The 24,277-nt window shown below is 46.6% G+C and overlaps 1 protein-coding gene across 1 annotated transcript in view; it reads left to right on the forward strand.

The window, feature by feature from the left end:
- The window catches only part of acbd3 (acyl-Coenzyme A binding domain containing 3), a 78,618-nt gene extending 66,829 nt beyond the window's left edge, over positions 1–11,789 (forward strand). Inside the window, exons 7-8 of the mRNA XM_038798991.1 lie at positions 5,295–5,579; positions 8,978–11,789. Of these exons, the coding sequence (XP_038654919.1) occupies positions 5,295–5,579; positions 8,978–9,189 (497 nt within the window). The 3' untranslated portion in view covers positions 9,190–11,789. The remainder of the gene's footprint in view (positions 1–5,294; positions 5,580–8,977) is intronic.
- The last annotated feature ends 12,488 nt before the right edge of the window (positions 11,790–24,277 follow it).

Genomic DNA, 24,277 nt, shown 5'->3' on the forward strand with positions numbered 1-24,277 from the left:
CTCCTGATTTTTACTGCCTTCGCTGCCCCTAGGACCGGGCGTTAACCCCCGACAATGCCGTTCCCGAATGGGAGCCCTCCAACGCGCAGCTGCCTCCCGCCCGCCGTCACCGGAAGTCCCATTGTTTGTTATTTTTATAAACATTTTCAAATACCTTAATACAATATTTTTTAGAAAAAAGAAGGCGTGGGGCCCGATCGGGTTGGAAGAGATAGCGGAGTGTCTGAAGGCCATGCAGTTGGGTAAAGCCCCAGGGCCGGACAAGTACTTAGAGGAGTTCTATAAAAGGTTCTCTGGAATATTGGGGCCGCTGTTGATGAGTACATTCAATGAGGCAAGGGAGTGTGGGGTGAATGAGGCAAGGGAGTGTGGGGTGAATGAGGCAAGGGAGTGTGGGGTGAATGAAGCAAGGGAGTGTGGGGTGAATGAGGCAAGGGAGTGTGGGGTGAATGAGGCAAGGGAGTGTGGGGTGAATGAGGCAAGGGGAGTGTGGGGTGAATGAGGCAAGGGAGTGTGGGGTGAATGAGGCAAGGGAGTGTGGGGTGAATGAGGCAAGGGAGCATGGGGTGCTGCCCCCAACGATGTCACAGGCCAAAATCTCATTGATCCTGAAGCAGGACAGGGACCCGGAGCTGTGTGGGTCTTGCAGGCCGATATCCCTATTGAATGTGGATGCCAAACTGCTGGCCAAAATCTTGTCCTCTTGGATTGAGGATTGTGTTCCGGATGTTATTGGGGAGGACCAGACAGGGTTTGTTAAGGGAAGATAGTTGGTGGCCAATGTAAGAAGGTTGTTAAACGTGATCATGGTGCCCCCAGAAGGTAGGGAGGTGGAGGTAGTGGCCGCAATGGACGCAAAGAAGGCTTTTGATCGGGTAGAATGGGAAGGTACTGGGATGGTTCAGATTTGGGCGGGGCTTTATTGACTGGGTCAGGTTGCTGTATCAGGCTCCTGTTGCGAGCGTACGGATGAATAGGACAATATCAGACTATTTTAGGCTGCATTGGGGGACGAGACAGGGATGCCCCCTCTCCCCACTGTTGTTTGCGTTAGCCATAGAGCCACTGGCAATTGCGCTGAGAGTCTCAAGAGGCTGGTCCAGGGGGAGTGGAACACAGAGGCTCGCTTTACGCAGATGACCTGCTTCTGTATGTATCGGATCCATCAGGGGGGATGGAAGAAATTATGAGGATTCTGGGGGAATTTGGCCGGTTTTCGGGGTATAAATATGGGGAAAAGTGAGGTGTTTGCGGTCCAGGAGAGGCGACTGGGCGAACTGCAGTTTAGAGTGGTAGAGGGAAGCTTTTGGTACCTAGGCATCCAGGTGGTGCGGGAATGGGAACGGCTGCATAAGCTAAATCTGGCCCGACTAGTAGACCAAATGAAGGACGATTTTCGGAGATGGGATGCGCTCCCGTTGTCACTAGCTGGGAGGGTGCAGACAGTGAAAATGAAGGTCCTCCCAAGATTCCTGTTTGTGTTTCAGTGTCTCACCATCTTTATTCTGCGGTCCTTTTTTAAACAGGTCAATCACTGGCTTTGTATGGGTGGGAAGACCCCCCCCCCCCCCGCAAGTAAAAAAAAAAGGGGATGATTGAACGGAGCCGAGGAGCGGGCGGGCTAGCGCTGCCGAACTTCTGTAACTATTACTGGGCGGCGAATATAGCCATGATCAAGAAGTGGGTGGTGTGGTCTCCAATCTGTAATAATCACTGGTTTGCCCCGGGAAGGATGGATGGAGGGTTTCGGAGATGGCAGAGAGCAGGGATTGAGATGATGGGGGATATGTTTATAGAGGGGAGCTTTCCTAGCCTGAGGGAGCTGGAGGAGAATTTTGGATTGGCGAGGGAAAACAAAGTTAGGTACCTGCAGGTGCGGAACGTTCAACCTTCCCGTTCCTACCGCCAAGGGGGATACAGGACAGGATAGTTTCTTAAGTGTGGGTGGGAGAAGGGAGGGTCTCTGACATTTACAAGGAGCTCATGGGGTCAGAGGAGACTCAGACTGAGGAGCTGAAGCGCAAGTGGGAAGAGGAGTTGGGAGGAGAGATACAAGAAGGCCTCTGGGCAGAGGTGTTGAGTAGAGTCAACGCGTCCGCAACATGTGCCAGGCTCAGCCTGATACAACTCGGGGTCGTTCACCGGGCTCACATGACAGTGGCCCGGATGAGCAGGTTCTTTGGAGTAGAAGATAGGTGCGCGGGAGGACCAGCAAAACATGTTCTGGGCGTGTCCGAAGCTTAGGGGATTTTAGCAGGGGTTTGCGGATTCATGCCCACGGTGTTAAAAACAAGGTTGGCACCGAGTCCAGAGGTGGCGATTTTCGGAGTATCAGAAGATCTGGGAATCCAGGAGGAGAAAGAGGCAGACCTTCTGGCCTTTGCTTCCCTGGTATCCCAGAGACAGATACTATTAGCTTGGAGGGACTCAAAGCCCCCGAAGTCGGAGACCTGGCTATCGGACATGGCTAGCTTTCTCTGTCTGGAGAAAATCAAGTTTTCCATGAGAGGGTCAATGCTAGGGTTCGCCCAGAGGTGGCAGCCGTCCGGCGAAAAATTTGTCCGTTGCGGAAAATTAACCGTCAGCAGAAGGGGGAGGGGGGCTGGGGGTTAGTTTAGTTTAGAGTAGGGGGTTAGTAAAGGTGGGACCTGTAAGGGAGGAAGATGGCTTTTGCACTATGTTTATAAATTCATGTACATTGTTTATTTTGTTGTTGTAAAACCATAAATACCTCAAAATGTTTATACAAAAGAATCTATTCAGCTCTGCCTTAAAAATATTCAAACACTGTTTCCACTGCCTTTTGAGAAAGAGTTCCAGAGACTCACGACCCTCACAGAAAGAAATTCTCCAAACCTCTGTCTTAAACAGTGACCATCGTTCCAGATTCTCCCACAAGAGGAATCATCCTCACCACATCCACCCTCAGGGTCAAAGTTTTGATCAAGTCGCCTCTTACTCTTCTGAACTCCAGTGGATGCAAACCTAACCTCGCCAACCTTTCTTCATAAGACAACCTGCCCATTCCTGGTATTAGTCTAGTAAACATTCTCTAAACTGCTAATGTATTAAAAATATTTCCTTAAATAAGGAGACCAATCATGTGCACAATCCTACAGATGCAGCCTCACCAATGACCTGTGCAACTGAAGCATAACCTCCCTACTTTTGTATTCCGTTCCCCTCACAATATACAGTCGCTTTCTATTAGCTTGCGTGATGACTTGCTACTAGTCTTTTGTGATTCATGCACTAGGAGACCCAGATCCCTCCACCCCGAGCTCTGCAATCTCACCATTTAGATAATATACTTATTTTTCTTTCTGCCAAAATGGACATTTTCACATTTGCCCACATTATATATACTCCATTTGCCAGATTTTTGCTCACTAAATTGTGCTCTTGACACCATCTGCTAAAGACAGCTCAGTGAACACAGACCAGGAATTGAACCTGGGAACACCACCCTATTCTGGCTCTGTTTGATGACTGCTTTTATATTATACTTCATTGAATTAAAAAATAAATAAATTTAGAGTACCCAATCCTTTTTTTCCAATTAAGGGGCAATTTAGCGTGGCCAATTCACCCACCCTGCACATCTTTGGGTTGTGGGGGTGAGACCCACGCAGACACAGGGAGAATGTGCAAACTCCACACGGACAGTGACACAGAACCGGGATCGAACCTGGGACCTCAGTGCCGTGCGGCAGCAGTGCTAACCACTGCACCACCGGGCTGCCCCTACTTCATTCAATTTAATCTTGAAGTGTAAACGTTTTTCAGCACAGAAAGAGAACATTCAGCCCATCGTGTCCGAGTTGGCACTTTGCAACAGTGACCCCACACTCTCACTTCTCTGTAACCCCTGTGTCGTTCTGTTTCAAATATTTATCCATTGCTTCCTGAAAATATGTGGGCCCTGCCTAAAGCATGTTCCAACCAACCCTCCATGCAAACCAAACTCATTATACTGGTTGCTAAGACAGTGGTTGCCTGACATGAATTTTATTTGCAACCCATTGTTTGCCTATCTGTATTGCTTTGGTCCACCCCATAAAGGAGACTCCATCTGAACGAGCAGGATAGGTTAATACAGCAGTCCCCCTTTATAACGCGGGTGTTGGGGTCCAAGACAGCCACCCGCGTTGTATCCGAGCCGCGGATATCCATGATGGGGGTTTTAAATTTATTTTAAAATCTATGCTAGCGCTTCCCATTGTGAGTCTACGGGGGGCGGGGGGAGAGGTCAGACCCCCGTAGACTCACAATGGGAAGCGCTAGCATAGATTTTTAAATAAATTTAAAACCCCCATCGTGGATCCAATTAAAACAGTGTCAATTTCAGCGGCCGGCTCACTTTGATCCGGAGAGGGAAGCTGCTCTCTCACTGAAACAATCAGCCGGCCGCTGAAATTGACACTGCCCGCTGCTCTCTCCCTCCAATCCAACTTTTAAGTTTTAATGTTTCTGATTGGAGGAAGAGAGCAGCGGGCAGTGTCAATTTCAGCGGACGGGTCACTTTGATCCAGAGAGGGAAGCTGCTCTCACTGAAGCAATCAGCCGGCCGCTGAAATTGACACTGCCCGCTGCTCTCTCCCTCCAATCAGAAACATTAAAACTTAAAAGTTGGATTGGAGGGAGAGAGCAGTGGGCAGTGTCAATTTCAGCGGCCGGCTGATTGTTTCAGTGAGAGCAGCTTCCCTCTCCGGATCAAAGTGAGCCGGCCGCTGAAATTGACACAACTGACAGTTGGGGTCCATAAGCCCCCCCGCGGTATATTGCGGAGCGCGGTATAACGGGGGACTACTGTATGAACTGGCTGGGGACTGGGCCGTATGCCAGTTCAACGCTGGTAAGCAGCATTTTTTTACTTGTTTAATCTGAAGTGCAGGTCGAATCATGCAGACGCTAACAGTATATACTGCATCTCTTTATCATTATTGACATAGAACATCCCACAGTGCTTCACAGGCATACAGCAACATTTGGCACTAAACCACTTGGAGATATTGAGGCATGTGGCCAAAAAGCTTGGATGAAGCGGTAGGTTTTGAGGAGCTTGTTAAAGGAGGGAGAGGATTGGAGATGGAAGTGGAGGGAATTCCACAGCTTTAAGGCCTAGGCAGCTGAAGACACAACTGCCAATGGTGGAGCGATTAAGATGGTCGTACTGGAGGCCAGAATTAAATGATCTGAGGGATCTAATTCTGTTGGTCATCCTGCTGTTCCTGTCATGTCCTCTGTGAGGTTGTTTCCATTACAATTCAGTCCTGTTGTCCATCTTCCCACAGACGCAGCAATCGTGATAGCAGCTCCCTCCATGTGGACTCGACCTCAAATTAAGGACTTCAAGGAGAAGATACGGCAGGATGCAGACTCTGTCATCACGGTGGGCCGGGGGGAGGTAGTAACAGTACGGGTGCCCACTCACGAGGAGGGCTCTTACCTCTTCTGGGAATTTGCAACAGACAATTATGACATAGGCTTTGGTGTCTGCTTTGAATGGACGGATTCTCCGAATACCACAGTGAGCGTGCACGTCAGTGAGTCCAGTGATGACGAGGATGATGATGAAGGTATTGTGGTCGCATGTGTGCTGAGGAGTTTGGTGGGGGTGGGTGTAAGTAAATGTTTAACTATTGGTTATTTCTTTCTGCATTCTCATCAAGCAGAAAGGCGTTGTGTTGGTGTTCCCCATTTCAGGGGCCCCACACTATTCTCTTCTAAAGTCACCGACTCGGACTGGAGCACAGGTTCCAGAGATCCCTCCCTGCTGCCTCACCCCATGGTGAGGCTCGACTAAGAGACAGGGATTACGGGTCACTGGAGGGCAGTCAGGAGTGGGAAGTCTTGCTGCTTTCTGTTGCTTTTCTGCCCGTCTCCTTCCCAGCCCAGGGGCATTGAGGCTGATTATAGCACACTGGCTACCTAACCCAGCCCGGGGTACTTCCTACATCACAGGGTTGTAACATCAAGCCAGACAGCGCACTTACGTGCCAGAACGTTGATGGGTAGTTTGAAGAGAGACAGTGGGTTATCTATTCAGCATTCCTGGGTCACTGTTTGTGTGGAGTTTGCACATTCTCCCCGTGTCTGCATGGGTCTCACCCCCACAATCCAAAACGATGTGCAGGGTAGGTGAATTGGCCACGCTAAATTGCCCCTTAATTGGGAAAAAAAAAGGAATTGTGTGCTCTAAATGCTTTTTTGAATCTCTTCAGCATTGCCAGCTGATCTGGTCCAGCCCGGCGATGGCCATGACTTGTGTGCAAAAGTGGCTCATGTTGCATTTGTCTGGTTTGATTGGTTCAGTTTGATACTGTACTCAATATGCCAAATGGCCAGCTGAGTTAGAGTTGCACAGTGCCTGAAGATAAAACTCTAATAGCACTCGTCCTCCAGCTCATGGGAAACATACTTTACAAGACTGCCTGTTAAGGACTGAGACTGATATGCTTTTATCGGTAGCACTGTTTCACGTCTTGCAGGAATATCCAGAAGTAGACAGAAATCTTTTTTTAAAAATTCATTTACAGAAGTTGGATGTCGCTGGTTAGACCAGCATTTATTTCCCGTCCCTAGTTGAAATGCAGTGATTATTATGTGGCCAAATGGGATGATGGGGGTGGCGTAGTCGTACCCTTTTCACAATTCCAAAAAGGCACTGACCCTTCCTAGCTGTGGGTTGAAGGGAGACTATTGACTAGCATGTAAAGGCAATTCTCAGCGCCCATTTGAAAGGTGCAGTGGGATATTTTATGGTTGTCTATACAGGCAGATAGTTTAATGTTCTGTCTGAGATATTCCCCATTCACCAGTGCAGTATACTCCCAGTGCTGCTCAGCAGTGTCAGCCATGATTATATATGCCTCCTCAGCCAAAAATCTTCGAACCTAGAGGTTAAAGTCATTACCAGCATTTACTCACACCTCCGACTTTGCTCTGACTGGCTGTACCTACATCAGGAAGGGGTAAAGCAGTGTCCAGAGTGAAGTAAGCTTAGACAACGCAGGCACATATCATGTGGGGACCAATTCAGAAAAGACCTGATTCTCTTGTCTACTCTCTCTCTTTCCTCCCCACACACCCTCCCTGACCCATATTTCATGTTCCCTTAGTGTCTTATTCTAACATGAGTCAGTAAGTTTAGATGAGGACTGAACAGAGCTCTGAGCTACATTATGTTGAAGCTGTGCTGCTGCCTCACTGATTAAGTGCAGTGGTTGAGGACGATTTCCTCACTGCATTCGCATTCTTACCGCTGGCTGGGAGTTGGTTATATGGTCCTTGTTACATGTCAACAGTGGCTCAATGGGTAGCACTCCTTTTAATAATTTTTTATTCCAATTAAGGGGCAATTTAGCGTGGCCAGTCCAACTCTGCACATCTTTGGGTTGTGGGGGTGAAACCCACGCAGACATGGAGAGAATGTACAAATTCCACACAGGCAGTAGCCCAGGGCCAGGACCCAGGTCCTCAGCGCCATGCAGCACTCTTGTCCTTTGTTCCTTCATGATTTAAATGTCACTGGTAAGCCAGCAGTTATTGCCCATCCCTAACTGCCCTTGAAGTGGTGAGCCTCCTTGTTGCACCCAACTAGGGGACTTGATAGGCCATTCCAGAAGGCAGCTGATACTTAACTACATTCTGTGGGACAGGTCAGGACGGCAGATTTCCTTCCTTAAAGGACATTAGTGAACTAGGTAAGTTTTTAAGACAGGAGTTTTGTCCACCACCAGTACTGCTATAATAGCTTTTCATTCTGAGTATAAATTCCCAGCTGCTGAGCTAGGTTTTGAACTAGAGTCTGTGAATTGTTCACCCAGGCCTCTGGCAATGTCAGCTGACATTATATTACAACCCCAAAACAGAAGATCATGGCTTCAAGTTTCATTCCAGGATAATATAATGGAGGCTGACATTGCAGTAGAGAACTGGGATTGTCTTTCAGGCAACACATTAAACCAAGGCCTTGTCCACCACCTCAGATGAAGTTAAAAGATCCGTAGGATCCCTACAGTGCAGCAGCAGGCTATTCGGCCCTTCGAGTCTGCACCCTATAATCCTATCCCTGTAACCTCGCGCATTGATCAATCCACCTAACCTGCACATCTTTGGACTGTGGGAGGAAACCGGAGCACCCGGAGGAAACCCACGCACACACTGGGAGCAGGTACAAACTCCACGCAGACAGTGAGCCAAGGCCAGAATTGAACCCAGGTCTCTGGTGCTGTAAGGCAGCAGTGCCAATCACTGCCACCCTACCTGGTATTATTTTGAAGAACAGGGGTATTATCCTGAGCATATTTATCCGTTAACCGGCACCTAAAGACCGATAATCTGGTCATTATGCCAAGCCTATTTGTGGGAGAGCAGAGTAAAAGTTTCAAGTTGAGTATGGGTCTTCAACGTTCAGAAGAGTATTTGACTTGAGGCATTAACTCTGCTTGTCTCTCCACAGATGCTGCCAGACCTGCTGAATTGATCCAGCATTTTCTGTTTTTATTACTACAGAAATTCAAGTTTGCTCTTTGGATACGGAGTGCTATTGATGAATGATTAGAAATGGGTCATTTTGGGTTTTGGAATCCATGGGGAGGGCGGATATGTGAGGGTAGACAAAATGTCTTGCTCCGATTTGGGGATGTGGGTATGGGGGCAACTGCACCATTTATTGTGGAAAAAGCAGCTGACTGGGCAAACTTTGCCCGCTGAAAGCCAATTCAAGCTGCCAGTCTAGATCAAGTAGCTCTCTGCTTCAGACGTCGATCTGGGTGTTGAGGTGGTGGAGCATTGTTAACGTAGGGACTTGCTGACTGTGCCTCTTGTCTGGGAGCAGGAAGATCCCACTGGGCTTCCATATAACGGAAGGTGGAACCAGTGCAGTAGCCGGGGGGTCAGCACCTTCAGGCACAGAGACGAGCTTCAAAGATGCGTTTATAGATCCTGACGTTTCCTTGCATGTTTCCTGCAGACAGCCCCAGTGAAGGAGAAAAAGTCAAGAAGGAGGCCAGCAAAGTTCAGGTAGACGAGGTGGTGCCGGTCTACAGACGGGATTGCCACGAGGAGGTGTATGCCGGATCACATCAGTACCCCGGCAGAGGGGTCTATCTCCTGAAATTCGACAATTCCTACTCACTGTGGAGGTCAAAATCCGTTTATTACAGAGTATATTATACCAGATAAAACCAAGCTTCGGTTCGCCCTCACTTGGCACCTGCTTTTTTTTTGTTTTCTTTTGTAAACTTTAATTTGCACATTGTGCATTGAAATAATTATCTAAATCATTCTATATAATAAATTGGGTGAAGGATCTGCTACTGCAGAAATGAAAATCACTGCCAGGAATTGGTTTCATTAGGACTGCCTCAGCCATTACTGAGTTATTGCTGTCGATGATGACTGTATGTTACATTGCGATGTGTGGTTAATACGACCTCTGTAGTCTGTAGAGTCTGGGGTTGTCATCTTCAATCTGAGGATGATTTAAGAAAGAAATGCGTGAAGAGATGCATAACAATCACCTTGTCGACCCACCTCAGCACAGTTGTCTCTGAATATTGGGCTTCAGCAGGTTTGAAAGCTTTGCCCGTTCTGTCAAGTTCTGTTGTCGCTGACATTTCCGTCAGATGTGTTAAGCTGAAAATTGCACGTGCTGGAAATCTGGGATGTAGGGTGGGAAAAGGTGATTTAGCGTCATGTGTGTGGTCGCCGTTGCGCTCAAATCCCCTTTTGGTCCGTGAAGCATGAAGGTGCTCTCCACAGCACCTTTTCCTCAGTGTTAATAAACTGGTGCCCTTGTTGAAGTGAGGTGGCCCTCTGAAGACTTATCCAAAGTGCCTCTTTAGATCTGGAGCCACTTCTCTGAGCTCTTCGACTAATGCCTCGTTCTAGAGGAGAGGAGATGCTAGATAAAGGGCCAAGCACAGAGTGGTGGAATACTGTAGCAGTACGTAACCACGTTTTGCTGGTTTTTGAGAACTGACTTGGTTTCAGGTACATCCCTTAACCAGTGGCCCCCTCCAAAACCATTCCTCATCACATGACTTGGTAAGTATACCAGGCAGTATGATACTGAACTGCTTCGTGGATACTTGATCTCAGCTGCAGCAGTGACTGGGAAACAACGGTATCTCTACCTGAACTCAGACCGGATTCATTGCCCTATTCACTGTCTAGTGATTCCTGCTGCTGCTTATCAGGCGAAGGTTCGCCTGTGATGCTCTCTGTGGTCAGCTATACTGCTGTCGCTGTCTGTGCTCGCTGCTTTAGCTTGGAAATGTAGAGATAAAGCAGCTGATTGACACTCTGGAGGAGACGCAGTGCTGAGTCACATGACATCTGTGGTGACTTGGAACTTAAATCCAGGTCGGGTAACAAGTCTTTTGGAAGACCGGCTGGCAATTGCCCGGGAATCTAAGCATTCTGAATTGGCTTTCATCTTAATTCCCCACTCTGTTCCAATTGATGACAGCACACTCCCTGGCACAGTATAATCCTTGTCCAGCGTTCCACCAGCTCCATTAGTAATATACAGTTGTGTTCATTCAAGAATGAAGAAGTCCAGCAATAATTGGGTGTGTTGAGGAGAAGAGGAACAAACAGTGAGGAGGACAGAAATGGTGAGGAGCCCTTTCTCTGTACCAATGAATTATCCCATTGGCAGTAAATGAATAGTGTAGAATCGCCCAGTTTCAATCCTTGTGACACAGGAAAGCTCCTGTTCCCTCTACTCGCCTTAAAGCTGCACAATAAACCGTTCACCCTTCTCCATTTTTATTTTGAACAGAAGCTTTGTATTTTGATTGTACAGTACAGGCTCAATACGGTTGCTGATTACATTGAAAAGAAAATGCTCATACGCTAGAGGGCTCACGTGTGCCGTTGTTCACTTTCTTGGTCGAAAGCACAGTTTAACTGTGACCCTACCCACCCCTTTAAAATCACTGCTCTCCCTGTGTGGGGGAGCAGCGGGACAGGGAGCTTGTGGGCGTGAATGATAGCTGTCTAAATTCCTGAGGTTATGAATGAATGAAGTAAATGAATGTAAGTCGCGGGCTCTGGTCACAAGAACCCAGCCTGATGCACTTTTCCCTTTAACGTTTAACACAAAAGGTTTGCACCGGTTAACAAGAGTCTGATAGACCCGCGATAGAAGTAGACTCTCTTAAATATAATTTATCACTTTTATACTGCTTTACCTGTCTTTTTCCCCAGCCAATCTGGTGTTGTAGCTTGTCCTGGAGGATGTCATTTTGTCACCAAAGCATCTGTTGAGAATAACTTTAAACTTTCCTTTTGAAATCATTCTTTCATTTCCTGGAGTGAGATTCTGGTCTGCCTGCATTACTCTAGCTGCGGCCTGTACAGTTCTGAGATAGCAGTTTCTGCGGGCAGTGCTATTGTTTCTTTTTCTTTCTCCCCCTATATAAATAATTGTTTCTTTAACACCTGTTTTGTACATAAATACTTTTCTCCACTCCCTTTTTGTGCTTTGTATTTACTGCTGTATTCCTAATTGCAGACACCACCAGCTGTTTTATATATGGTTTGCGTTATTCTGATTTTTAGGGAAACCGGATTGTGATGGACTCTTACTTGGCAGGGATGTGTTACTGAAAATGTGGCTCTGATGTTCTGACTTGTTACTCTTGCAGAGAATGTTCCCAGAATGTTAAACTTGGAAAGATTTTATTGCCGTGGCTTTTTTTTAAATGACCTGTGCATTTACAGAAAGCATTTCTTTGAATAATATCTTTAATCTCAATTAAAATATGTTGAGTGCACTCTTTCTCTCCGTTCCTTACTAAATAAAACCTTTGACACCGCCGTTGCAGCTGAAGAGATGCGGAGTGATTCGGTGGGCTGGTCAATAAATCTGCCATTGTGCTGTGTACTGGAGTAGCAGCAGAATCAGCTCCACGCTGTGTGATGCTGAGCACGTGAAATCTAAAACACCGTCTGCATCCACTTATAGATCCTTCTGCGTCTGTCTCATTTGTTTTCCATTCTCGTAGTGTGGCTGCCATGAGACCACTGGCAAGGCTGACATTTATTGTGCCAATCACCTTGCCCACCCACCGCCACCTTGAACCACTGAAGACCATGTGGTAAAGGTGCTTCTGCGGTGCAGTGCTTGCTGAGCCTTTCGATAGAGTACAGGTAAGAGTCAACTACGTTGGAGAGCGACAGGATTCCACATATAGGCCAAATCAGGTAACAACAGCTCTAAAGCACTGACAGGCCATTTGATCCAACTATGTTCATGAATCACTTGGTTGTTGTATGTGTGTAGCTTGGTTTAATAATTTCTTTAGTTCTGAGTTTGTTTGTTGATGGCGAGGCCAGCATTTATTGCCCATTCCCAGTTCCCTCTGTGACATGGCGATGCAGGTCGCCTTCAAAATCCTTATTCCTTGTGGCATTTCCTTGTGGCAAACTCTCTGAGGGTGGTCAAGAGTAAAGCACACTTGCTAGAGCAGCACGGCCTAGTGGTTAGCACAGCTGCCTCACGGCGCTGAGGTCCCAGGTTCGATCCCGGCTCTGGGACACTGGCCGTGTGGAGTTTGCACATTCTCCCCGTGTCTGCGTGGGTTTCGCCCCCACATCCCAAAAATGTGCTGAGTAGGTGGATTGGCCACGCTAAATTGCCCCTTAATTGGAAAAAATTATTGGGTAATCTAAATTTATTAAAAAAACACTTGCTAGATGTATCTTTATTAGAGTCACAAGTAGGCTTGCATTAACTGCAATAAAGTTACCTTGAAAAGCCCCGAGTTGCCACACTCTGGCACCTGTTTAGGTACACTAAAGGGGAATTCAGAATGTCCAATTCACCTAACAGCACGTCTTTCGGGACTTGTGGGAAGAAACCGGAGCACCCGGAGGAAACCCACGCAGACACAGGGAGAACGTGCAGACTCCAAGCAGACAGTGAGCCAAGCCGGGAATCGAACCTGGGACCCTGGCTCTGGCTTATCAACTAGTTGCAATCTATAGTGGTGAGTGGGTGTAACCAAATTTGCTGACAAACGGATATAGATAGGTTGAGTGGGCAAAGATTTGGCAGATGCCGCGTAATGTGAGAAATGTGAACTTGGGGCAGCACGGTGGCCTAGTGGTTAGCACAACCGCCTCACGGCGCTGAGGTCCCAGGTTCGATCCCGGCTCTGGGTCACTGTCGGTGTGGAGGTTGCACATTCTCCCCGTGTCTGCGTGGGTTTCGCCCCCACAACCCAAAAATGTGCAGAGTAGGTGGATTGGCCACGCTAAATTGCCCCTTAATTGGAAAAAATAATTGGGTAATCTAAATTAAAAAAAAAAAAAGAAATGTGAACTTGTCCACTGTGGCAAGAAGAAGTTTAAAAGATAGCATGTTTTTTTATATGGAGAGAGACTACAGAATGCTGGGCAGCAGACTGATCTGGGTGTCCTTGTACATGAGTCACAAGTTAGTGTTGTGTATATCTTAGATATCTGATTTATCTCCGAGCTGTGTAACAATGACTCTGGTTCTAAATCCAAAAAGGTTTATTTACAGAATTTTAAAACATCTCAGAACTTGCAGGATTTCCAACACATGATCTCTGCCCAGAGCTTCAGTTATTCTGGAATATTCGCCGATTTCTCAGCTATTTAACTCCACCCACAGGTTTAAGCAATTGTGCGAGTGTACAAATCTCAGTGAACAGATCAACACAAACATAAATCAATCAAACCAATTGAACATTGAAGTTAGCATGCAGGTACAGGAAGGCAAATGTTTGTATGTTGGCCTTTATTGCAAGAGGGGTGAAGTATAAAATTAGGGAAGCCTTGCTTCTATAACTGTCAGGATATTGAGACCACAGATGACTACTAATAATCTTTATTGTAACAAGTAGGCTTACATTAACACTGCAATGAAGTTACCGTGAAAAGCCCCTAGTCCCCACATTCGGGCGCCTGTTCGGGTACAGAGGGAGAATTCAGGATGTCCAATTCACCTAACAGCACGCCTAGATACAGTTCTGGCTTCCTTACTTCAGGAAGGATGTACATGCATTGGAAGAACTTCAGAGAAGATTCACAAGGCTGATTTCTGGGAGGGAAAGATTGTCTTCTGAGGAAAGGTTGGGCCTATACTCATTGGAATTTAGAAGAATGAGGGTATTTTTATTGTAATGTGGAGGATTCTGAGGGGATTGGCAGAGTAGGGGAGGGAAAGTGGGTGTTTCTCTTCAACCGAGCGCAGTGGAAGCCGGGGTCGTTATCTAACACAACCTTGAATATATTCAGATTTTTGATCAAGGGAGTTGAGGCCACATTCAAATCAGCCATTGAATGATGGAGCGGGCTGAATGGCCAATTCCCCCGTCAAGCACTTAAGATATCATTTGTAAGGGTGGCACAGTGGGTTAGCACTGCGGCCTCTCGGCGCTGAGGTCCCAGGTTCGATCCCGGACCTGAGTCACTGTCCATGTGGAGTTTGCACATTCTCCCCGTGTTTGCGTGGGTTTCGCCCCCACAACCCAAAAATGTGTAAGCTAGGTGGATTTGCCACGGTAAATTGCCCCCTAGTTGGAAAAAATTAATTGAGTACTCTAAATTTAAAAAACATATCTGTAGAAGTGGCTGGACATTATTATATTGCGGTGGCACAGTGGTTAGTACTGCTGCCTCACCGCATCAGGGACCTGCTTTCAATTCCGACTTTGGGTAACTGGAGTTTGCACATTCTCCCTGTGTCTGCATGGGTTTCCAAAGATGTGCAAATGAGGTGTATTGGCCATGCTAAATGCCCCTTAGGTTGGAGTGTGGGCCTAGATAGGGTGGTCTTTCAGAGGATCGGTGCAGGCTCAGATGGGCCAAATGGCCTCCTCCTGATCTGTAGTGATTCTACGATTGGGCAGTCTGTTCATTTCTCTCTCCTTTCTGGATTTTGCAATTCTATCATGCTGCGCGGGAGGGTTGGGTGCCAGCACCAGCACCAGCAGAAAAAGCACAGAACTGGCCTTTGCTGGTCAAGCGTACAGAAAGAAAGTGGATCCTTTAGATCCACTAACCTGAGTGACTTTTAACCCATTGTCTGGTGGTATCCCTGTAGGTGCTCCTCCCAAGTGTGGCAACTAGGGGCTTTTCATAGTAACTTCATTTGCAGTGTTAATGTAAGCCTACTTGTGACACTACAGATTATTATTATTAGCAGGCAATTGTACAATACACTGAGGGCAGTGCCACTAGTTCTGAAACAGGTCCAGATCACAGTACTGAACAGGCTGCTATGTCCAGCTGGAGGAACTCCAGTCAAGTTCCAAGTCAAGGAGGAAAGGTTAAATTGACCCCGCTTCCTTTAAGGTGCAAAGACCAGCATAGCATTACTTTGTGCTCAATATTGTCCGAATGCAGCTAGTATATCTCCAGCAATGGTTTCCTATCCTGAACAGACTTTTTTTTAAAATTTAGATTACCAATAATTTTTTCCAATTAAGGGGCAATGTAGCGTGGCCAATCCACCTACACTGCACATTTTTGGGTTGTGGGGGCGAAACCGACGCAGACACGGGGAGAATGTGCAAACTCCACACGGACAGTGACCCAGAGCCGGGATCGAACTTGGGACCTCAGCGCCGTGAGGCGGTTGTGCTAACCACTAGGCCACCGTGCTGCCCGAACAGACCTTTCTGATGTCTTCTCCCTTGACGCCCTCGTTTTCCTCACAGGCTCATATTATGAGTTGGTGCAGTTTGCCATTAGGTCCTGCACCTGTGCAGGAGGCACAAGCGCAGAACATTTTTTTAAAATTTAAAGTACCCAATTCATTTTTTCCAATTAAGGGGCAATTTAGCGTGGCCAATCTACCTACCCTGCACATCTTTGGGTTGTGGGGGTGAAACCCATGCAAACACGGGGAGAATGTGCAAACTCCACACGGACAGTGACCCAGAGCCGGGATCGAACCCGGGGACCTCGGTGCTGGTTGAATGGCAGAACTGGCTCGAGGGGCTGAATGGCCACCTGCTTCTATTGACTTGCACTGTGTGACAGCTGTTCTGTTGCTCCCTCTAATGGCAGCTACCTGATACTGCAAACAGTTATTGTGGCTCTTAACATGTCCGAATGCCATTGTACTGTTGTTGCATTTACAAGTTTCTGTGACCCTACCAGAGTCGAACGCTGCCTTGATGTTGAGGGTAGTCATTCTCATCTTTGGGGGCAGCATGGTAGCATGGTGGTTAGCATAAATGCTTCACAGCTCCAGGGTCCCAGGTTCGATTCCCGGCTGGGTCACTGTCTGTGCGGAGTCTGCACGTCCTCCCCGTGTGTGCGTGGGTTTCCTCCGGGTGCTCCGGTTTCCCCCCACAGTCCAAAGATGTGCGGGTTAGGTGGATTGGCCATGCTAAATTGCCCGTAGTGTCCTAAAAAGTAAGGTTAAGGGGGGGGGGGGATTGTTGGGTTACGGGTATAGGGTGGCTACGTGGGTTTGAGTAGGGTGATCATGGCTCGGCACAACATCGAGGGCCGAAGGGCCTGTTCTGTGCTGTACTGTTCTATGTTCTATTCCGTTTTACAATGTCTACATGGTGTCAAACTGTGGGTCAAGTTTCGGTGCCTTCCAAACCCACGACCACTACCATCTAGAAGGACAAGAGCAAGCAGCAGATACTTGGGAACCCCACCACCTGGAGATACCCTTCCAAGGCACTCACCACCCCACAGTGGGTGTACCTACACAGCAGTGGTTCAAGAAGGCAGCTCACCACCACCTTCTGAAGGGCAACTAGGGATGGGCAATAAATGCTGCCCTAACCAGCGACACCCACATCCTGTACATTTTTAAAAATGTTTAGGGCCTTGCTGCCACTTCCAGTGAGTAGAGAAAGTGTTTCCACCTCCATCAGCTACATTGGCCATGGGCTCAGCAAGTAATGCTGTCATCCAAGAGACAGCAGCTTGTGGGCGCAAGTAGGGGAAGGTGGTAGGGTGGTGCTAATATCACAGGCCTATTAATCCAGCTGCCCAGACTAATGCTCTAGGAGCACAGGTTCAAACCCCACCACGGCAGCTGCTGGAATGTCAATGTCCAGTGTAGCTGCAGTAGAAGATGTGCTGAGATTATACCTCAGTAATGATGACCATGAAACCATTGTTATTTAAAAACCCATCTGGTTTGCTAATACCCTTTAGGGAAGGAAGGAAATCTGCCGGTCTGGTCTACGTATGACTTCGGGCCCACAGCAATGCTTTGACCCTCTGAAATGGGTCAAGTCAGTCAGTTCAAGGGCAATTAAGGAAGGACAACAAGTGCTCTGGCCCTGCACCCAGGTCCTATGACAGAATGAGTTACAAAGTCCCACTCCGGAGACCTGCAGCACACAATACAGGCAGATGCTCCAATGGAAGAGAATGCCTGTACCACCTTTCACAACCTCGAGTCTTAGTCAGCATGAGGAGCATAGCTGTCAATTTGCACAGCGTAAAGTAGATAGAAGGACTGGTGTGCTTCATGATGGGTGGAATTAGAACTAGAGGACATTTTTTTGGAAGGAGGAAGGAATTGGATGCATCAACCTGTTTTTTATTAAGTCTAGAATATTGAATTATGATACGGTTTTTGAAATGTCAATCCGATTTATTTTCCCTGGTGGGGGAATTAAGAATAAGGAGGACAGAATTGTAATCGTTAAGAGTTCGACCATTCAGAGGTGATCGTCGGAAGCATTTTATTCTGCACAGGAATTATTGAAAATCTGGCAGTCTCTTCCCCCAAAATATACTTGATGAAGAGAAAGTTGCAGGGTTTTGGGCAAAGGAATGAGGCAGGTTGCTTGTTCACATAGCCTGTGCAGACAGAATGGGCTGAATGGTCTCCGCTGCTGCATGATTTTATGATACGGTATGTCTAGAAATTTCCAGACCTAGATCAATAGGTGAGGGTATCAAAAGCTGTAGAGCCAAGGCTGGTATAAGAAGTTATAACACATCAGCCATGAATAATTTGACTAGCAGAGTAGGCTCGAGGGCTGACTGCCTTTTGGGAGACATGTACTGTTCAGCAGCGGGTCTGTCTGCTCCCTCTCATGGAACCTGCCGGATATTGCAGGCAGTCAATCCTTCAGCAAACTTCACACAGGCTGACACACTCAATGCAGCACTGAGTGAGCACTGCATTGGCAGAAGTGCTTTATTTTGGCTGAAAATTTAAACTGAGATTGGTCTGTCCCCTCGGGTGGCTGCAAAAAGTCCCACTGAGGTATTTTGATGAAACAGCATTTTATATGTGTGTGTGTATATATATATATATATATATAGAAAGAGAGAGAGTGAGCATCCTTTACATAATAAAATATCCGAGCACCTCTGTATATATGTCTGGTTCATTAGCAGTCTTTATAAAACACAACACGAGGTGGTATGAGGTCAGGTTATCAAACGTGCGGAGTTTGCACATTCTCCCTGTGTGCGTGGGTCTCACCCACATAACCCAAAAGATGTGCAGATCAGGTGGATAGGCCACGCTAAATTGCCCCTTAATTGGGGGAAAAAAATTAGATATTCTAAATTTATTTTGAAAAAAGGTGATCAAACTTTTTGGTAAAGAAGTGGATTTTAAGGAGAGGTTTATAAATAGAATAATGGATACCTGGGAGTAGTTACAGACTGGAATCTAATCGAGGGGTTCAGATGGTTTATATGTAGAATAATGGATACCTGGGAGTGATTACAGACAAATCTAATCCAGGGGTTCAGATGGTTTATATATAGAATAATGGATACCTGGGAGTGATTACAGACTGGAATCTAATCGAGGGGCTCAGATGGTTTATATATAGAATAATGGATACCTGGAGAGATTACAGACTGGAATCTAATCGAGGGGTTCAGATGGTTTATATGTAGAATAATGGATACCTGGGAGTGATGACAGACTGGAATCTAATCGAGGGTTCAGATGGTTTATATATAGAATAATGGATACCTGGGAGTGATTACAGACTGGAATCTATTCGAGGGGCTCAGATGGTTTATATATAGAATAATGGATACCTGGAGAGATTACAGACTGGAATCTAATCGAGGGGTTCAGATGGTTTATATATAGAATAATGGATACCTGGGAGCGATTACAGACTGGAATCTAATCGAGGGGTTCAGATGGTTGATATGTAGAGTATATATATCCAGCCTAGACAGCTGGGATAGTTAAAAAGGAAAATTGTATCCTGGGTTGGGTGTAGAGAGATAGAGAATGGCAAAAAAAAACAAGGAAGTTATGATGAATCTTTATAAAACACTGGTTGGGTCTAAGTATTGTGTCCAGTCCTGGCTATCGGACTTTAGAAAGAATGACAACTTTGAAGAGGGTTGTTGGTGGAGAAAGTTGGCCATGACTCTAACTGTAGATAGAGTGGAGAAGCTGGGGGTACTTCTCATAGAAAAGGGAATTGGAAGCAGTGGTACTGAAAACTATAAGGAGTTTAGACAGAGAGAGAAACTTTCACATTGCTGGAAGGATTGAGACCAGAGGACACGAAAATGAGTGGCAGAAGAAATGATTTACACAGTGAGTGGTTAGGATTGGAATGCACTGTTTAAGGGGGTGCTCGAGGTGGATTCTATTGTGACTTTCACAGGGGGACTGGATAAACATCTGAGCAGAGAACATTTGCAGAGTCACAGAAAAGGGGCTGGATAGTGGGACTAGTTAGATTTCTCTAACTGAATGGACTCAGGCTCAATAGTTCAAGTGACCTCCTATACCTATACTGTAACTATTTTTTGATTGTTGATGTGCGCAGAGATGAAAGTTGGCCTGGATTCCAGAAGAACCCCAATATTTATTTATGAATTGCCATGGATCTAACATCTCATCCAATGATGGCATCCAACGGTGCAGCACTCTCCTTGTACTGCAGTGAGGTTTCAACCTGGATTTCGTGATGGAAGACTCTGAAAGAAGGGGGGGGGGGGGGGGGTTGATCCAATGAAGATATCTGGGCTCCAGTGATTCAACTTCCTCTGCCTTAAGTATTGTAACCAAGGTTCCCTTAAAACTTGTAACGGTCTGTGTTTCCAATGAGTCCGTGTCAATGCATTTCATCCCTGCCTCCACCAGGACCACTCAGCGCCTGACCTCATTATAATCTGGGTCCAAAGGTGGACAAAAGGGATGAGATGAGAATGACTACCCTCAACATCAAGGCAGCGTTCGACTAATCTTGCCAAAATTGAAGTCGATGCAAAGCAAGGGGAAACTCTCCTCTGGTTGAAGTCATGCCTTGCACAAAGAAAGATGGGTGATTGGTGGCGGTTGATCATCTCAAACGAACATACGAACTAGGTGCTGGGAGTAGACCCCTCAAGCCTGCTCTGCCATTCACTAAGATCATGGTTGATCTGATTGTGACCTCAACCCGCCTATCCCGATATGGGGGGTTAGCACGGTAACGCAGTGGATAGCACAGTTGCTTCACAGCTCCAGGGTGCTAGGCTCAATTCCCGGCTTGGGGTACTCTCTGTGCAGAGTCTGCACGTTCACCCCGTGTCTGCGTGGGTTTCCTCCGGGTGCTCCGGTTTCCTCCCACAGTCCAAAGATGTGCAGGTTAGGTGGAATGACCATTCTAAATTGCCCTTAGTGTCCAAAAGGTTTGGGTGGGGTTATTGGGTTGTGATAGGGTGGAGGTGTGGGTAGGGTGCTCTTTCCAAGGGCTGGTGCAAACTCGATGGGCCAAATGGCCTCCTGCACTGTATATTCTATGATATCCACTCATCCTTGATTTGATTTGATTTATCTATTGTAACATGTACCGAGGTACAGTGAAAAGTATTGTTCTGCGTACACTCCAGGCAGATCGCTCCATACATGAAAACCTAGGACATACAATAAATACACAATGTAAATACATAGACAAAGACATCGAGTGAAGCATACAGAGTGCAGTACTACTCAGTAGAGAAGATGTGTGAAGAGATTAGCAGTGTCCATAAGAGAGTCATTCAGGAGTCTGGTAACAAACTTTTGTCTCCTGCCCGATGGAAGAGTTTGGAAGTGAGAATAATCGGGGTGAGAGGATCTTTGATTATGCTGCCTGCTTTCAAAAGGAGGTGGAGACAGAGTCAATGGATGGGAAGAGGGCTTGTTTATGTTTATCTCGTTTCTCAAGAATCTATCTTGCTCTGTCTTAAAAACATTCTAAGACTGCTTGAACTGAAAGAGAGTTCCAAAGACTTACGACCTTCTGAGAAACAAATGTCTTCTCATCTCTGTCTTAAATTGGGTGACACCATTTTCTAAATAGTGACCACTAGTTCTAGATTCTCCAACAAGAAATTGGCAAGTCATGTTGCAGCTGTATAGAAACTTAGTTAGGCCACACTTGGTGTATAGTGTTCAATTCTGGTTGCCACACAGCAGAAGGATGTGGAGGCGTTAGAGAGGGTGCAAAAGAGATTTACCAGGATGTTGCCTGGTATGGAGGGCATTAGCTATGAGGAGAGGTTGAATAAACTCTTGTGGAATGTTGAGGGGCGACCTGATAGAGGTCTGCAACATTATGAGGGGCATAGACAGAGTGGATAGTTAGAGGCTTTTTGCCAGGGTAGAGGGGTCAATTACTAGGGGGCATAGGATTAAGGTGCGAGGGGCAAGGTTTAGAGGAGATGTACGAGGCAAGTTTTTAACACAAAGGATAGTGGGTACCTGGAACTCGCTGCCGGATGAGGTGGTGGAAGCAGGGACGATAGTGACGTTTAAGGGGCATCTTGACAAATATGTGAATAGGATGGGAATAGAGGGATACGGACCCCGGAAGTGTAGAAGATTTTAGTTCAGACAGGCAGCATGGTCGGCGCAGGCTTGGAGGGCCGAAGGGCCTATTCCCGTGTTGTTCTTTGTTCTAAGAATCTCTGCCAGGCTCACCCAGCTCCTGACCTCATTACAGCTTTCATCTAAACATGGAATAAACAACTAACTCCAGGAATGAGGTGCAAGTGTCTCCCTTGACATCAAGGCAGCATTTGACAGAGAATGGCACCAAGGAACCCTAGCTAAACTGGAGTCAATGGGAATTGGGAGGGAAACTCTCCGCTGGTTGGAGTCATACCTGGCGCAAAGGAAGATGGTTGTGGTGGTCGGAGGTCAATCATCACAGCTCCAGGACATCACTGCAGGAGTTCCTCAGGGTAGTGTACTAGGCCCAGCCATCTTCAGTTGCTTCCTCACTTTCCACCCTGACTTGGAAATATATCAGCGTTCCTTCACTGTCGCTGGGGCAACATCCTGGAGCTCCCTCCCTAACAGCACAGTGGTGTACCTACACCTCAGGGACTGCAGCGGTTGAAGAAGGCAGCTCACTATCTCCTTCTGAAGGGCAACTAGGGATGGGCAACTAATGCTGGCCTAACCAGCGACACCCACATCCCAGAAATCAATTTTTAAAAAGAGGAAACATCCTCTCCACATCCATCCTGTCAATAATACCCCTCAGGACCTGACATGCTTCAATCAAGTTGCCTCTTACTCTTCTGAACTCCAGTGGATACAAGCTCTGTCTGGTACTGGTTTAGTAACTTAACTGAACTGCTTCTCATACATTTACACCCTTTTAAAAATAAGGTGACCAATACACAGTACCCAGATATGGTCACACCAGCGTCCTGTATATTTGAATCATAAGCTCCTTACTTTTGCATTCAATTCACAATAAATGGAAATCTATTCGCTTTCCTCATTATTCTCTGTACCTGTGTAATAACCTTTTGTGATTTAGGAACAAGATCACCCAGAGCTCTCAGAATCTCAGAGGTCTAAGAGCAGCATGGTGGCACAGTAGTTCGCAATGCTGCCTCATGGCGCCAAGGCCCCAGGTTCAATCCCAGCTCTGGGTCACTGTCCGTGTGGAGTTTGCACATTCTCCCCGTGTTTGCATGAGTTTTGCCCCCACAAGCCAAAAGATGTGCAGGGCAGGTGGATTGGCCACACTAAATTGCCCCTTAATTGGAAAAAAATTAATTGGATACGCTAAATTTATTTATAAAAATGAATCCCAGAGCTCTGTAATCTCTCACCATTTAGATAATGTACTATTTTTAAATTCTTCCTGCCAAAATGGACCATTTCACACTTCCCACATTATGCTCCACTTGTAAGAGCTTTGTCCACCCTATCTCTGTCCCTTTGTAGCCTCCTAATGACCTCTTCACAACTTACTTTCCTACCTATCTTTGTATCGTGAACATATTTAGCAACCATACCTTCAGTCTCTTCATCCGAGTCATTTATATAAATTGTGACAGCCTACGGTCCCAGCACTGATCCATGTGGCACATCACTCGTCACCCGCCAGCCAGGAAAAGACCCATTTAAGTCATGCCCAGGACATTGCTGTCGGTGTTCTTCAGGGTTGTGTCCCAGATCCAATCCTCTTCAGCTGCTTCATGAATGACCTCCCCTATTTCCCGAGTAACAATCGCACCACACAAATGTCAGGCAATGATCCCCTCCCCTTGTCACTAATTAGGGGCTGGTTTAGCTCACAAGGCTAAATCGCTGGCTTTTAAAGCAGACCAAGCAGGCCAGCAGCACAGTTCGATTCCCGTACCAGCCTCCCCGGACAGGCGCCGGATTGTGGCGACTAGGGGCTTTTCACAGTAACTTCATTGAAGCCTACTTGTGACAATAAGCGATTTTCATTTTCATTATCATCATCATTGAATCCCTCAATCATCAACATCTGACAGTTACCATTGACTGGAAACTTAAATCAAACAATAAACACTGAGAGGGGCGTTAATACCCCAGGGAAGAATAAAGAAAATATTAAAGAGACTGTAGGTGCGATCTAACCTAATTGCACCAGAGCCCTGCATCAAGCATGTTTAGCCGGGTGTTTATCGCAGGGACTCAGTTGTAACCCGGGGCCTCAGCGTGATCACAGGCCGCACTTAGTCCCGTTTCCTGCACAGAGGAGGTCCACTCACCTGAACTCCGCTGTGCAGGATGAGATGGGGGGGGGGGGGGGGGGGCACCATTTTTAAATGGCGCCTGATAGAAATCAGATTTTCTGGTTAGCTATAGATGAGGTATATAAAAGGTTGAAATAAGAAATCATTAAGAGTAATTGACTAAATCATATTAACCATGAGAATAAGAGAAGCTGACTAGCTGTGAATTAATCAGATAAAACTTAAAATGTTCATATTTTGCAAATTGTTGGAGAATGGCCAGAATCCAAGGCCAGTGACTGCATTGAAATTAAATGAAAGATGCCTTTCCAGGCCTGGACATGTCCGTTTC

This window comes from Scyliorhinus canicula, chromosome 6 (genome assembly GCF_902713615.1).
Source record: "Scyliorhinus canicula chromosome 6, sScyCan1.1, whole genome shotgun sequence".
NCBI lineage: Eukaryota > Metazoa > Chordata > Chondrichthyes > Carcharhiniformes > Scyliorhinidae > Scyliorhinus > Scyliorhinus canicula.